Below are 17,423 nucleotides of genomic sequence, written 5' to 3'. Positions count from 1 at the left end.
CTTTTGGGACATTCTCCCTCTCAACAAAAAAAAAAAAAAAATACACACACACACATATATATACAAATAAGGTCTCAAAATTCAGGGCTTCTTTGGGCACTAATCAACCTGAGTCAGTGCCAAGCCTTTGTCCATGATGTTATGTCCCTCTGGGACACCATTCCTTCTCCCTGTCCAGCTGGCTAATTCCTGCTCAGCCTTAATACTTTGCTCAGGGGCGCCTGGGTGGCTCAGTTGGTTAAGCGTCTGACTTTGGCTCAGGTCATGATCTCATGGTCGTGGTTCAAGCTCCACATTGGGCTCTGTGCTGACAGCTCAGAGCCTGGAGCCTGCTTCGGATTCTGTGTCTGCCTCTCTCTCTCTGCTCTCACCTGTTCATGCTCTCTCTGTCTCTCTCAAAAAAAAATAAACATTAAATTTAAAAAAAGAATAACTTTTCTCTTGAGTTCCCTCCCAGCTAAGGGAGTCTTCAGTGTTTCTCAAAAAAGACACTGTGCTTCCCAACATGAACGTCTAACCAGTTTACCTTAACATTCTTTCCAATACAGAGAGAGCATTTAGAAAGTGTCCACTCCAGGGCGCCTGGGTGGCTCAGTCGCTAAGCGTCGGACTTCAGCTCCGGTCATGACCTCACAGTTTGTGAATTCGAGTCCCACTTCAGGTGAGCCTGTGCCCCACTTCAGGTAAAACAAACAAACAAACAAACATGAGCCTCACTTCAGGTGAGCCCTGCTTCTCTCTCCCTCTCTTTCTCTCTTCATCTCTCTCTCTCTTCCCCTTGTAGCAATCTCTTTCTCTCTCTATCTCTTTCTCTGCCCCTCACTCACTCGCACCCTCTCTCTCCCAAATTAAAAAATAAAAATAAAAATAAAAAATAAAAAACATTGGTTGTTTGGGTGGCTCAGTTGGTTAAGTAGCTGACTTTGGCTCAGGTGGATTTCACAGTTCATGAGTTTGAGTCCCATATGGGGCTCTTTCCTGTCNCATATTTTATGAAAAATAACTGCGTGTTCCAGAAAACATCAAACGTGAGAACAGTGGGTCTGCTTTACCTTTTTTTTTTCTTTTTTTCTTTTTGATCTCACAGGGCGCCTGAGTGACTCTTCATTAAGCGTCCGACTCTTGATTGTGGCTCAGGTCATGATCTCACTGTTCACAAGTTCAAGCCGTGCATCAGGCTCTGTGCTGACAGCACGCCGTCTGCTTGGGATTCTCTCTCTCTCTCTCTCTCTGCCCCGCCCATCTCTCTCTCTCTCTCTCTCTTTTTCATAATAAATAAATAAACGTTGTTTTAATCTCCGGACTGACTGGCTGAGTAGAGGCAGCTGGACCCTCGCATCTGCGTGTGTCCACCTGTCCCAGTGTCACGGGTCCTGAGCGCCGGACAGACCTGCTCTACACTGTGAGATACATGAGAGAGGAGGCAAGTAACGTCTTCATCTTCATTTAAAATTTGTTTGGACCTCGCAGACCTCCTGGAAGGTTCTTGGGGCCCCAGCCTACCTTCCTAGGTACTTGGAGTCCATGGAAGGTTTCTGGACAGGAAGAGACAATGTCAGCAATCAGTTTTGGAAGTTTCCTCTAGCAAGTGATTGTTGGGTGGGTTGAAAGGAGACAAAGGCCATGTCTGCTCCAGGTCCCAGCCAGGGCAGGGGCTGTTGGGGTGGAGAGCTGGGCTGTGGACAGAGAGAACCGTCCTCAGCTTAGGAGGGAGAGAGTGTCGCAGGAAGGGGCAAGCCTCACCTTTGGTTCTGATTCTCTTTATCTCACATCCAAGGCCAGCACACAAAGTCACGTTTGTCCCTGTTGTCCTGCAAACACTTGTGCATCCAATTGACCCTATGCCTACAGATACAGCTGCTAATGGGATCAGCTGTACTGACAATGGTATCTGTGGACCTGCATTTCACAACCCTGATGGAAGCTTCCAGAGTGTCTCACCACACCATGCCACAGTCACACTCCTTGGTATTTACCCAAAGGAATTGGAAAGCTATGTCCACAAAAAACCTGCACTTGGAGGTTTTAGCAGATTTATTCATAACTGCCAAAGCTTGGAGGAACAAGATGCCCTTCAGTAGGTGCATGGATACACAAATGCTACATAGGCAGTAGCATATGATGCAGCACTAAAAAGAAATGGGCTATGGGGAGCCTGGGTGGCTTACTCAGTTGAGCACCCAACTCTTGGTTTCTGCTCAGGTCATGATCTCGTTGTTCGTGAGATCAAGCTGTGAGTTGGGCTCCGTGCTGACAGTGTGGAATCTGCTTGGGATTCTCTCACTCCCTCTCCCCTGTGGGCGCGCGCTCTTGCTCTCTCTCTCTCAATAAATAAACTTTAAAAAATTATTTTAAAGAAAGAAATGAGCTATCAGGTCATTAGAAGATGCGGAAGAAACTCAAGTTCATGTTACTAAGTAGAAGAAGCCTATTAAGTCAGAAGGCTGCATACTGATTGATTTCAACTATATGAAATCCTAGAAAAGGCAAAGTTACAGAGACAATAGTTTTAAAAAATCAATATTGTTAGGGGTTTGGAAAGAAGAAGGGGGGAATTGGCAGGGCACAGGGAATTTTTGGGGCGATGCAACTGTTCTGTATAGTCTAGAAGTAGATACACATCATTACATATGTGTCCAAACATGCTGAATGTACACCCCCGAGCGCGGCACCTAATGTAAACTGTGGGTGTTGAGTGATAATGATGTGTTAGTGCAGGCTCATCCCCATAACAACGCCCCATTCTGCTGGCGGCTGCTGACCATAGAGGCTGTGTGTGCAAAGGGCCAGGACGTATACAAGAAGTCTCCACACACTCTGCGCCAAACTACTGTCAACCTGAAAGTATTCAGGAAAATAGTCTATTCAAAACAAAACCAAAAAACCCCTTCAGGGTAGAGGCTCCAAGCCTGGCATTGTGATCCCCTTAGAACCTGACCCCTGACTGCCCTTTCTGCCTCCTCTTCGGGGCTTCCTGGCCCACATTCTACAAAGAGGAGGCATGCAGTAATGTTTTTGGTGGGTGGCCAAGCTGGAACATCTGCTGGGAACCCCTGCTTTCAAATGACCCACATCAGGATGGCCTTCTGGCTCTAACATGTACCCATAGGCAGAAAACATACTGGGTGAATTTGAGTCATAATTAAGACCTTGGCTCTAGGGTCTGCCTCGTGGGTGTGGATCTTGGCTCTTCCAGGGGCCAGAAGCACATCACTCAGCTTCTTGGAGCACAGCCTCTTTGCCAGTAATGTGAGCATCAACCCCTCATAGGGTTTGGGGAGGATGAAATAAGATGGGGTGTGCAAAGCATGTAGTGCAAAGTCTAGAGAGACAGAGAAACTTAGACACAGCCCCTAAAAGCTGACAAATTAGAGGCAGAAACTGAAATCTTCAAACCTGGAGCTGAACAGGGGGACAAATGTCCCAGCTTTGGAGTCAAAGAGAGGTTAATTTCTACCAGGGATATTATAACACCTTCTTGGCAAGGGTGAGATTAAGACAAGTCTTCAAAGAATGGGTCCTTAATTCATTTCTTCTAACACAGATTTATGGAGTGTTTGCTACTTTCCAGGAACATAGGAATAGCTCGAACAAAGGTCCTGAGGTCAGAGGGTTAAATAGCAGGGAAACAATGTGTAGCCAGCCTTGGACGTAGGGATGGTTTGCAGGAGATCAGCACAAGGTCCCTACAGCTTGGACTTTGTGGAGCTGTCTGATCTTTGCCAGAATGGCTAAGTGACTTAAGTGGCAGACACGAAAGTACTGAAAGCTTCAAGAAGACCACAAAGAGGTTAGCCGGCTGATTATTCTCCGTATCTATGTGTATATCCAGTTGCACAGAACGAAGACTAGAGAGCAATGAGCCAAAGTTCTAGGAGAGGTTGTCTCTAAATAGAGATATTGTTTTCTTTATGTATTTCTATATTTTAAAATGTTCCCTTGTGGGGCGCCTGGGTGGCTCAGTCGGTTAAGCATCTGACTTCGGCTCACGTCATGATCCTGTGGTTCTTGAGTTTGAGACCCGCATTGGACTCTGTGCTGACTGACAGCTCAGAGCCTGGAGCCTGCTTCGGAATCTGTGGCTTCCTCTCTCTCTGCCTCTACCTTGCTCGCACCTTCTCTCTCTCTCTCTTTCTTTCTCTCTCAAGAATAAACATTAAAAAATAATAATAAATAAAAATAAAAACGTTCCCTTGTATACATGGATCATGTGAATAATCTGAAATATATGTTTTAATATATTTTTGAAATTAAAGCTTGAGTAGGGTCCCAGTTTTAGGAGCAAATGATGGAGTATATCTGTCCTTCGGGCCTTGAGAAACAAGCTTTCTCAGTGCAACAGAAAACTATTCCTCCTACCCAATAAGAAGGCCTCAGCTCCGCTCTAAAAGAAGGAATTTGTGACATGGTGTCAACGTTACAAGCTTGGGCATAAGGCAGAACTAGATTCAAAACCTGACTCTACTGTACACTAGCTCTTTTCCCTGGGCAAAGTTTTCCTCTCTTGAGTCTTGGTTTCCTCATCTGTAAACTGGGACTAACGATCGTTTTTATATTGTAAGTTTGCTATGAGAATTCCACAAGCATTTGTGAAGATTGCCTATCGGTGCTAGAATTATTATAGATGGGGAAACTGAGGCCCAGAAAGGGCATAGGACCAAACAGCAAGGCATAGGTAGAGCCAGGCTAGAACTCAAGGCTCCCTGAACTGAAGCCAGGGTAATCCCCCCTTGCTTCCACTCAGAGCAGACTGAGTGGCTTCCTCCTTCACAGTCCTTTGGGTCCACTTCACTCATGGCACAAATGAGGAAGCCAGCAGGACAGGGCCATGAATGAGAGTCATGAACACAGTCTCCAGACTCCCTCAGGGCTCCCTACATTCTCCATACCTCTTTATTTGCTGACATTCGTGATGTGCAGTTTGAAATATATTACTGACACTTCCATCAATGTCTTAAGTGAGTCCCTATCTCCTTAATCCTCCAGGACTTCTATGAAGGAATGTTTGCTTTGGAGGTGTTGGATGGACATGGTGAGATTGAGGGCTTCTCATTAGTTTCCTAGTGCCACGTCTTCCCAGCAATGGGGTCACTTGCCATTTATAAAGCCTGCCCCACTGCAGAGCCATCAGGATTCACCTGACGGAGACCCAGGGCATCAGAGTGGTCCTGAAACTGACTCTACTTACCTGGGATCCCCACAGGTACTGCCCCAAGATGCTGAAAGTCTCAGATCTCCTTCTCATCCTCTATAGGCTGCTTGCCCTGTTGTCTGCTCAATATTTGAATAATTGAATCACCTGTGAGTCTGTTGTATTGTATGTTTTCATTTCTTGGATTTCAGTCCATTTGTCCTATTGTGTATGTGTGTTTGCTTTGTAATTTTTCATTAGATGCTGGACATCATGATACAAATTATAGAGGTTCTGAATGATACCATCTTTTTCCAAAGCCAGCTGAAAGAAGATAGCCAAGAGATAGGATATAAGTGGATTGCTTTGATTCAGCCTCTGCTCTGCCTTCCTCTGGGGCTGAGAGGAAGGTATGGTATAGGTGTGTATCATCCACATTTTCCAGATGAGGAAACTGAACCTCCCAAAATCTGCATTGCCCAGATTGTCCAGCGAGTAGGTGGCAGACCTGGGATTGCATCCCAGGCCTGTCTGTCTCTGAAGCCAGTGCTCGTCACCACCGATGCCTCTTGTAAAATGAGGATAATATGTCCTCCATACAGTGTCATGTGGTGAAGCAACTTGCCCTAAATCCCACAATCCCACACGTGGTAAGAAGTGGAGCGCTTCAGAGACTCTTCCTGTACATCGTGCAGTCTCTCACAGGGGTGGTGGGCAGCTCTACCAGGGAAGACTGTGTCCCTGCAGGAAGAGCTATATGTCCAGCTCCCTTGGGCATATATATAAGTTGTGTGGCCTTGGGGAGCTGACTTCATCTCTTGGACTCTTCATTTCTTGCTCTATACTATGAGGAAAAGTGTGTCTCCTCTCTGAAATTCACTGGCCCCATCTGTAAAATAGGTCCACATGAGTTCTATAGCCACCATAGACACAAGCTCTGGGGAGACTCTCTCAGAGAATGACCCCACAGCTGACCCTTTCTGCCTGCTCCCCTACAGGTACCTGACCCAAGATGCTAAAGGTCTCCAGCTTCTTCATTCTCCTCTGTGGGCTGCTTGCTTCATCCTCTGCTCAAGAGGTCCTGTCCAGAGTTTCTTCCCAGATCACTGATGGTGAGATTGTCCTGGCGTGGGTCATCCCTGGCTTGATCAAACCCATAGGTCTCTCCTAAAATTCTATACCATGAGCCAGTATGGGTTAAGTTCTAATTAGCATTGTGTCTGGGACACAGTTAACATAATTAATCATTAGCTGCTCTAATCATCACATTACTGTATTTAATCCTGTTCTCCCAAGACTCCCCTCCTTCCTGTCTCCTTGCCCTGATCTACCTATTAAAACCCACCATCAAAAGACCCAGCCCTACCTGGACTGGCTCCTGTTCATCTCTCTTACCTCCCTCCCCCCATCCCCAATCACTGGCTCCCCTCCTGCCACAGTAGTCTCCTCAACACATAAAGCACACCCAGGACCTTAGCACTTGCTAGTGCCTCTGCCTGGAACACTCTTCTGGTATCAAGTCTCCCTTCCCTTCTTTCAAGTCTCTGCTAAAAATGTTGCATTTGCAGAAGACATTCCTTGACCTTGTCACATGAATTACCCCTCACTCAATATTCTCAATTCCTCATTCTGACTTTTATTTTTCCCTCATGACAGAAATAGCTTCAGCAGAATGCACAGTATGGCTTCAGTGGTTAAAATTCTGAAAAATTTTTTCTAGACTCTTGGGAAGTGGCGCCTGCTCAGACTCCCCAGGTGGCCTCCTTTCATCACCCCAACCATCCTACCTTAACTCCAGGACTCTATGCTCCTCAGCAACTGAAATCTAATGAGTCAACACCTGGAGCAGCCTGGGAGCCACAAGACCAGGCTACAGAGCTGTGGTTGATGTCCTCTCTGATTGCTTCGTGCCCATGCCCAGCTGGTTGTTGACTATTTTGAAACCAGCACCCTCATGACACTTATTTGCACTTGACTCACACATGTCCCTTTAATCACTACTTTATCATCTCTCTCCCCTCATCCCCACAAGAATGTTGGCTCCACAAGGGCAGAGAATGCTGCCTGTTCTCACTGGTACAGTCTGGAATGGTCCTGGCACATAGTAGGCCTCTAAAAATACTTGCTGAATGATTGTGTTGGGAACTTGGCCCAGCACCAAGCACACCAGGAAAATTAGGTGAATGGGACATTCTCAGAGGTCAAGGTTGCATCGGAGAATCTTTGGCATCTAAAAGTCTAATGGGGGTGGGGGGATATGTTTTTCAGCTTTGACACAAGGACTCCTTGGTATGAACTTTCTTCCTGCCCTGCAGACAATTGACTTCCAGGAGCCATTGAAGAATATCTTCAGCCTTGCCTTGGGCCACCAGCTCACCAATGGGGATGCCAGTTTTATGTGAGTGGTCTTTGATCACAAACCTCCATGTCCAGACTGTCCTGATTTGTTGGTTTGTTAGCAGTTTTCTGGCATTTTCTTGACTCTACAAAGTCCCTTCCCTCAGCTAATAGCCCTTCCAACTTCAATGGACTAAGACCCCCTCGTTGGGAGAAATTCTATTGGGGGCAGAGGCAGAAGCTAAGGAGGTGCTGAAGACAGGGCTCTAGTCTCTTTATCTGGGAAGAGAATGGCTACTCACCAGCTGTGAGAGCACCACCAGTGTCTTCCCCTACCTGAATCTCAACTTCTGCCCCTATTAAATGGGGAACTATAGCATCCAGCAACATAGGACTGTTGTGAATATTAAATGAAACAACCCATGTAACATGCTTACATAGCTCCTTGCCCTCAGCAAGCCCCCAGTCAGCAGTACCAATTACAACAAGCTCTACAATAACAATGTGGTAATCATTGTAATCAATGCCATCTGAACACCAGAGTGTAGAAGACACAGGTCCCTTGTCTTAACGAGTTCAAAACTACTGCTGATTCCCACCCTCACAGTCTGCTTCTCCCCCAGCCCAGCCCGTCTTAGCTAATGAAACTCCATCCATTCTGCTGCTCTGGCCAAAACTCTTGACATTGTCCAATACCCTTGTCTTCACTCACACTCCCATGAAGCCTGTCTGCTAACTCTGTCAACTCTACCTTCAAAACACACCCAGGCACCTGACCATTTTCTCCACTTCATCTGGTTTGAACCACCAGCATCTGCCCCTGACTTATGGTCCCAGGTCCCACTGTTTCCACGTCAAGCACCCTCTCCCATTCCTTCCACCAGTATCCACAAGCATCCTTCTAAGAAGTAGGCCAGACACTGTAACTCTCTTGCTCACACCCTCCAATGTCTTCTAGTTACTTTTTGAACCAAACCCAAAAGTCTTACCATTGTCCCACAAGGCCCACTGCGACCTGGTCTTGACTGCCCTCTCCCTTCTCCCCTGCCCACTGGCCACCTGTCATGTTGAGCCTGTTGCCATTCCAGCATCAAAGCCTATGTTCTTTGTCTGTCTTCTCCCTGGTCCCTTCTTCCTCTGACCATCTTTATGACCTACCTGTACCCTCAACTTCATTCATGACTCTGCCCTAGTGTCACCTCCTATAGGAAGCCTTCCCTGACACTCTGTCTAAAATGTCACTATTCCTAGTGTCACCCTCTTCACCTGATCACACCAGGATTTTTCTTCACAGCACCCATCACATGACACATTCTGTGTGCATTCACTTACTGGATTTATTGTTTTACACACATACACTCTGCCCAAGCATGAGCTATCTATAGCTTTCAGTCTTCTACTTATTATTTATTCATATTCCAGCCTGCTTGGTGCTGGCCAAAGGGCTGAACATGATGATCATTCTGTGATGCATTAAGGCAAGAGGTTTTTTTGTTCAGGGCTATATTTTCAATGTTTATATCACATAGCAGCTGCACAATAAATTACATTATTAATGAGTCAGTAACTGTCTTTGTGTACATTCAGCCTCTGCTCTGCTTTTACACAAAGTGGGGTCCCCCAGTGACTAGAGCCACAACCTTCCCCGTTTTTCTCACGCAGGGTACAGATGAAAGACCTTCAACTCTTTGAGGTCTCCCTTGAGAACTCTCCTGACTTCAAGGGGGTCGAGTTACAGATGCCATTGGCATTTTCCATACAAATAAAGTAAGTAACAGCTCTAAGTTGCTTGAAGAATTCTGTACTTTTGTACAGATGTGTGGGGTGTGGGAAGCAGGCATAACTAAAGGGTGTCCAGTATAATCTTAGCAAGTCTCATTGTGTGGTTGGGGCAAAACAACTCCCTCTCCAGGCCTGGGTCACTCTGCGGGTAGAATTCAGAGCCTGCAGAATACCTGAATGTTTCCAAGCTGGGGTCTCTCTAGGGAAAGCAGGGCAAGTTGAACAGGTTCCTTTCCTGTTTTATCCAGAAAGCCCCACCTTCATTTATTTGGACTTCATGAGCCCACTCAGCCCTGACTGAATACAACTTAAGATGAGAACAAAATTTGCTCTAGACTGCAATGCCCCTTGGCACCATTGCCTAGAGATTGTCCACAGATGTGTTTTGTTTGGTCTACACTGAGTATCTTCAGAGAGACCAGGCATTCCTCAGTTCATCGCAGCTGTCACCTCTCCCTGCAAAACCAGCCCCTGCTCTATCTCATTCATTTCCTCCTGAAGCCTGGCCCTGGAGGCAGCGGAGTTTGTGACCTCTGGCAGAGTACTTTCCAAATTCAATTTCTCAATTTTGATAGGATGCCATACTTAGAATCAACCTTTTCCTTTCTAATGGTCCCCCGAGCCAGATATAGGGATATAGTAGATAAATCAGGTATACATACTGAATGCAGACCTACCTGGCTTAGCTACTGTCTGGAAGGCCGACTTGAAGAAAACCATTCCCATTCTCCAGTCCTGAATTACCTGTTTTGAAAAATGAGGAAATTATCTCAACAGGGTGATTTTGAGAGTCCTGTACAAATCAGGGGAACCTTCATTCTAGAAACAAATGGGAGTAAAGTAAGCTCTGAGGTTCTCTCCCACCAGCCTTAATACTTCCCTCCCACAGATTTCCAGCTCTTAATCCCTACATATTCCATGTACGGACAGATATGAAAGTCCAGCTTTACTTGGAGAAGAAAGTAGACAACAGATACCAACTCGCCTTTGGGCATTGCAGGGTTGTGCCTGACACCATATGGATCCAATCCGGAAATTTGTGAGTTCTCCATTTTTTTTCCCTCTGCATCCAGCTGGTTGTGATGAAGTCCCAAGGAGGCTTCATCTGCAACACATCAACAGCAAAGCAGACCTTTCAAATGAATCTTTTGTGCATTTGGGGATGTGTGTCTTACAAATAGAACTTCATAGCACTTACAAATTTTATTATGAAAATAATATTTTCACTGACATGAAAAGAAGTTCACTGAATAGTAACAAGAACAAAGAAAGCAGGCTCACTTGATTATTGGTTGACATATAGGTTATTTCTGATTTTTTTTGCTATTATAAATCCTGAACCTTTAGCGCAGGAAATTATAGACTCCTGAAATGATTGAAAAAGTATAAACAGTTATACTACTTTCAAATTTGAAGGTATATAATAGTTTTAAGGCATTCCAAATCACTCACCAGATACTTCACCAATAGAACTGAAGTGAGGTGTTTCTACCTGGCATTGGTCAGTTTCACCCCATAACCAATCATGACCAATTATTTTCATGTTTGCAACTTTTCTGTTCAGTAGGGAATTTCAGCAGAAAATCCCACAGGTGCCATTCTCTTGAAACCTCTGGTTTCAGAGGTTTGCCCTTTTACTAAGTGTTATCTTTTATGTTTTTAGTCTCTTTTTTACAATCTTCTTTGTAAGATTTTTTAAAATTTAGGCTCACATTCATGATTAACTGCAGTCAAATGCTCTACCGCTGAGCTATACTCCCCTTGATGAACTGAATCCAATAGTCATCACCAATCTATTGTACACCATGTCTTTTTCATTCATGAATTCCTTATTTTGATTCATTTCCCAGTTGCTCACTGTTTTAAGAAAGATCTGAGTGTGGAATCCTTTCTGAGCCCTTACAGGTCTGGTAATGTCCTCCTGTCCTGTTCCAGACACAGTGTCCTTGACTCAGAGCCATTCCACCTACCCACCACTCTCCCCCTCTGGGAAACTCTGTCAGTGTGGCTCCATGTCTTTTGATATGTTGAAGAAAACCAGTTTTTCCTTTGAGGGAAATCTGAGTCTTCAGGCTAGAAGTGGTAGTTCAGCTGATTTATATGTAAGCTCTTTATAGAATAAAGACACAAACACTTTGCCTTAGAATGAGATTTACCCTCACTTGTAAAAGTTATGGACTGAGCCAGAATGAAGACACATTTACACTGCTGTCTTCTGATTTCTTCTCATCTCCCCCAACTGAAGAATGATATTACAGTATCTCTTCCATTAAAGCATAACCATCAGGCTAAGGAGAAAAGTTCAATTGGAACATTAGATAATCAGAAGAATGGGAAAATGTGCCAGAAAGACAGTGATCAGGACCTAAAAGGGTGGTAGAAACTGAAAGCATTCCAGAAGAGAAGAACAAAATAGGCAGGGAGAGGGAGGTGGTGGGGAACAATGATGAGGGCAAGGTGATTTAAATTGAAATATTAATTTCAGAGGCCCCTGGGTGGATGGGTTGGTTTAGTGTCCAACTCTTTATTTCAGCTCAGGTCATGATCCCAGGATTGTGGGATTGAGTCCCACATCAGAATTCACACTGAGCATGGAGCCTGCTTAAGATTCTCTCTCCCTGTCTCTCACTCTCCCTCTGCCTCTCTCCCCTACTCATGGTCTTTCTCTAAAATAAATAATAAATAAATAAGAAAATAAAGAAATTAAAAGATTGATTTTAAGGAGTCCTTAGAGGTACGTTGGAGCTGAAGGGCAAGGCTAGCTCTCGAGTACCATGGAAAAAGGAGTAGACTTTAAGTAATGCGGGGTCAACTAAGTACGTAAGTGATATAAAGAAAGGAAGGTTTGGTGGGGTGCCTGGGTGGCTCAGTTAGTTAGGTATCTGACTCTTGACTTTGGTTCAGGTCATGATCTCATGGTTTGCGAGTTTAAGCCCCACATGGGGTTCTGCCTGACAGCATGGAACCTGCTTGGGATTCTCTCTCTCCCTCTCTGTGACCTTCCCCAACTGGCTTGCTCACTCTTTCTCCCAAAATAAATAAATAAATAAATAAATAAATAAATAAATAAATAAATAAATACTTTAAAAAAAGGAAAGGAGGGTTTGGGAGAATTTAATCTGTTCTACTTTCATTCTTCATTTAGCATCACCCCAATGAAAAACTTTATTGTGGAAAACATAGAAAGAGTCCTGGGAAACCTAATAATCCATAATTTTGGAGCAAAAGTAAGTATACAAACCCAGATTACTTCAGTTTTTGACTATGAGACCCAGAGTTTGGTGGAGTGTGTCTTCTTAATAAACTGGAAGTAAATCTTCCAGGAAGGAGAGTTAGGGAGAGAGGAAGTGGCATTTATCACATTCTCATTCTGCAACCAGCAACGGTGAAGTGCTTTATAGATATTAGTTAATTCTTCAAGTCAAAATCAGCATCTGTGTGACTGGAGATAAGTTGATAAACCCCTTCAAGACTCAGTTTCCTTATCTGTAAAATGAGTATAAGTAATCATAAAAATTAGCAGGTAATATTCATTAAGCACACAGGCACTGTGCTAAGGATCTTACACAAATTTTCTTATCCTACAAATAATCTCATACTCTAAATACCAATATTCTTTCCATTTGCCAAATTCAAGAAAAAGTTCTAGAGATGGCCAATGACAGACAGCTCAGCTGACATGTGACCCCAAGCAGTCTATCCCCCCAAACTCCCCTACCTGGTCATTCCCTAGAATAGGTTGGCTTAGAAGGAGAGTTTGCCTCAATTGCCCCCTGAATATTCAGCCATCCTTGGTAAAGTCCTCCGCCTGACTCTTGCATATTTTCTTGTCTTTCAGATGTGTCCCTTCATAAATTCATGGCTTTATAACCTGAATCCACAAGTGACTAACCAACTGATTAGTAAGTGCTGGTGGTGAGAAGACATAGGAACATCCCAGAAAGCTCAGACTCCTCCTTTACTCTTTTCATCTCCTCTCCCCTAACACTTTCCCCAAACAAAACACCCCATCTTTAATGAAGCATAATGGTCCCTGCTAGTAACAATCCTCACAAACTCAACTGCCATCTACTGAGGGAGTCCTGTGCACTATTCCCAGGGTTAAGCACTATGCCTTCACTAGCCATTGAAACTCCACCAATAGCCAAGTACATAGTGGTTTCAATTCTATTTTGGTCTGAAAAGCCTAGAGAAAATGAGACATAAATGGAAGCTACTCTGGGGGAGAAATCTGCCCAATTCCTCTTAACTTTCTTCCTAGATTACATAATGTTGCATTATAAGCAGAAAATTGACCTGGTTTCAACCCAAGGACTGCTTCCTTCCAATAATCTCTATCTCCAGGCACCCAAAGTTTCCAGGTCTCCCAGAAGCCAAAGAGGCAGCTGAGGCCCCCAGCAGGAATATGAAAACCAACAGAATTTCTGGATTGAAAGGACTCCTCCTTTATTGACTGAAGATTCACTAGCCCTTACCAAGTGCTAGATGCTGGAGTTTCTAAAGTTCCTTTAAGTGTCTCTCCCAACACGCAGTTTTCTGGCCTCTCCTCACATACCTCCATTGACAGGGAGCTCACTGTTTATGAAGTAGAAAGCTTGAGGCAGTCAATCTGGATGAGTCTTAAGGCTCCCAAAGCTTGGTTCCCAGACTCACCCAAAGTGAGTGAGGCAGCTCAACCAATACTGATATTGGGCCACCATTCTGGAGAGGTGACCAGGCGAATGGGGACCCAGCTGCTATAATGACAAATTCCTTCACTGTCTCATTTCAATATACAGATCTTCAGTTATTAGTTTGGAACAGGGTGCTTGTTCCCAATTTATGGACAAGGAAACCAAAGTCCAGAACTATCACTGAAGTGATCAGAGATGCCAGCAACTAAGCACAGCCTCCAGGCCCAGCCTTGTGACTCCAAGCATTTGACTCATTCCCTGACCCTGCTCTACCCCCATTTGGAGCAGGAGAAAACCCCTTTGGCCTCTCTGATCTTCCTATACTCCCTCTGTCTAAGGTATCTGTTTTGCCTTCTAGGTCTGCTGCTGCAGCAGGGCAGGTACCAAGCCACATTTGAAATATCTCCAAAGTAAAGGAGCCACGTTTGCACCAGTCTGGTGAGAAGTCAGAGCATATTACCATTCCTTAGTGATGGCACTTGGCCTTTAGAGTTTATAATGATATAAATATGTCATTTGTTCATTCACAAAATTTCAATTAAAGCATCTACTACATGCTAACTGCTAGGAATATGGCTGTGAATAATACAAAGACCCTGTTCTCCTGGAGTTTGTATCCTAGTTGGGTGTACTGACAATGAACTAGGAAATAAATGTATAGTAAGCTAAATTCTAGAAGGTGGTGGGTATTATGCAGAAAACAAAGTGGGCTGTGACAGAGAGTGATGGTTGGGGGCAGAGAGGGAGGCATCAAATTAAGAGACTATAGTCAGGCAGAAGGCTCTTTGAGATCTTTCAGCTGAGCCGTGAATGATAAGGCAGAAGTTGTGCCAAGACCCAGTTGTGCCAAGATCACAGACAGGAGGATAAGCATGTGCAAAAGCCCCAAGACAAGAATGAGTTTTCCTTTTGGAAGTAAGAAAGGAGAGCAATGTGGCTGAGATGTGGAAGGGGCTCAGTTATAGGAGATATCTTTGCAAGGTTTCTGTAAAAGAAGATGTTATTATTCATGTGTCATGTATTTATTTACAACTATTCTGTGCTGAATACACTCTGCTCAGGTATCACCCTCTCAGGTCTTTCAAAAAAAAAAAAGCATATCTGCCACTCTCTTCCTTGCTTCATTTTCTTCATAAAATTCATTATTATCTGATTTTTAATATATTATGTTTTTCTTTTCTGTATCCCCTACCAGAATGTATATTTCGTTAAAGCAAGGACCTTTTTCTTTTTCTTTTTTTTTTTAGTGTTTATTTATTTTTGAGGAGAGAGACAGAGCATGAATGGGAGAGAGGCAGAGAGAGAGGGGGACACAGAATCCAAAGCAGTCTTCAGGCTCTGAGCTGTCAGGACAGAGCCCAACATGGGACTTGAATTCATGAGCTGTGAGATCATGACCTGAGCCAAAGTCAGATGCTTAACTGACTGCGCCACCCAGGAGCCTTGGCAAGGACTTTTTCTATTCCCTGTTTTATACCAGATGCCAGGATTACAAAATGAATTAGACATGCCCCTAATTTCAGGAGCCCCCAGTCTAATAAAGGGTAAGAAAAACAAATAGGCAATTTCATACGCAGAAGGTGTTCTTGTTGGGGTTCTGTGGAAGTAAAGGGGCAAGATCCACCAGTACTGCTTGGAGACTTACAGGAAGACTTCACAGAGAACATAGGATTTATACTGGATGTTAAGAATGATTAAGAGTTTCTTTATGGGAAAATGAATTAAAAGCAGAGGATACATGATGTGCAAATATACAGGAGTAGGAAAGAACCTGATGCTCTGAACAATGGGAAGAATCTCTAGGTGACTGGTCATAGGAGTCATGGAAGCTGGAGGTATCCTCTTCTGAGGGGCAAAGGTAAGTTTGTAGTGAGCCAGACACATGCTTTCTAAAAGCAAAGGTTCACATGATGGATTGAGCCCCCAAGAAGAAGGTGTAGTCCATGAAAGGGGACATAAAAAACTGAATGGCCAACACCATAATGGAATCTATGTCTTTGGGCTGATAGCTTAGTTATGTACGATTCTAAAGTAAAGCTGTCCAATAGAAATATAACACAAAATACACATGTAGCTTAGAGTTTTCTAGCAATGAAATTTTTAAAGGAAAAGGAAGATTATATTTAGCAAATTTCATTTATCATATATATCCAAAATATTATCATGTTCACATCTAATCAATATAAAATTATTAATGAAATGTTTTACATTCTATTTTTGTGCTAAGTCTTTGATATCTGGTGTGTATTTCATACTTATAACACATTTCAATTTGGACTAGCTGCAACTGAAGTATTCAACATTCATATATGGCTAGTGGCTGCCATATAGGACAATGCAGTTCTAAAACTTGCCGCTAGTTACAAAACTTTGAAAAGCCTAGAACATTTAATTTTAGCCCCACCAAAACATCTAGACTGCCATCTAACACAGCAGCTCCAACTGTACTCCCATGTTATATTCAGTCCACAGACATATTTTGCTCAACCTAGAAAGTATTTTGTAAATGTGACTTTGTCGCCAATATTAAAAGTAAGAAATATATCTTTTGATCAAGTAGGACTTCTGACAGTATTTTACATCCTTGTGTCATAAAGTAAGGCAAAGTAAGAAGGAAGATTCATCTTAGCTGAGGAGAGAGAGTATAGGGAACAGAGCGAATTTTTATCCAGGGATAGGCAGTGGATGGATGTCTAGACTGGAATATGGTTCAGCACCATGGATAGTGGACAGCAGTACCGGAGCAAAGTGAAATGGGGAGAAGAGGCTCTCAGCTCTCGTTTACAGCCTCCTTAAAACGGGGTAGAAGAAAGGCGCCTGGGTGGCTCAGTCGGTTAAGAATCCACCTCTTGATTTCAGCTAAGGTCATGATCTGACGGTTAGTGGCTTCGAGCCCCACCCACCTCCCCCACGGGACTCTGTGCTGACAGAGAGGACCATGCTTGGGATACTCTTCCTCTGCCTCCCCCCTGCCTCCGCTCAAAAAAAGGACGGTATGAAATTGACTAATATCTTGATATCTCACACAGAATCAGGTACTGCTTGCCCATCTCCTCCTTGGAATGTCCTCCACACATCAGACTATCACCTATATGGTGATGATCCTAGATGTTTATGCTGATTATTCAGCCAATACCCAGAATTTCATTACCCACCCTGGACTCAAGGATCCCCTATTTCTCTGGGTATGGAGGCTATTTCCCTGTAACTTCTCACTAGAATCCATGTGCTTATTCCCTGTAATATCTTTACAATAAAAAAAAATTGCAGTTCTGAACTGTGGGCCGTCCTGCCTCCATGGTGCAATGTGGGCAGAGGCAAAGATAGCCAGAGATGGTGGTGGGTCTGATCATGATGACAAAAGTTTGCACAGTGTGGGAGGATGCCTAGGCTAATTTAACCTTTATCTCAGAAATAGTCCAACACTCTGGTCTGGAGATTCCCAAAAACTAAGGAACAGGTCTTCCTGTCTTATCTGAAATGTTTTCTGGAAGATTCTG

General features: G+C 43.9%; 1 protein-coding gene across 1 annotated transcript; it reads left to right on the top strand.

The window, feature by feature from the left end:
* Positions 1-6,143: 6,143 nt before the first annotated feature.
* Positions 6,144-14,337, top strand: LOC144235754 (putative BPIFA4P protein). Its single transcript, XM_077769363.1, has 7 exons — positions 6,144-6,243; positions 7,400-7,529; positions 9,131-9,235; positions 10,140-10,289; positions 12,396-12,477; positions 13,089-13,152; positions 14,282-14,337. Exons 1-7 carry the CDS (start codon positions 6,144-6,146, stop codon positions 14,335-14,337), a joined length of 687 nt encoding a protein of 228 aa, XP_077625489.1.
* The last annotated feature ends 3,086 nt before the right edge of the window (positions 14,338-17,423 follow it).

Source organism: Crocuta crocuta, unplaced genomic scaffold (assembly GCF_008692635.1).
Source record: "Crocuta crocuta isolate KB4526 unplaced genomic scaffold, BGI_CrCroc_1.0 scaffold445, whole genome shotgun sequence".
Lineage (NCBI taxonomy): Eukaryota > Metazoa > Chordata > Mammalia > Carnivora > Hyaenidae > Crocuta > Crocuta crocuta.
This window is presented reverse-complemented; position numbering and strand designations above follow the sequence as displayed.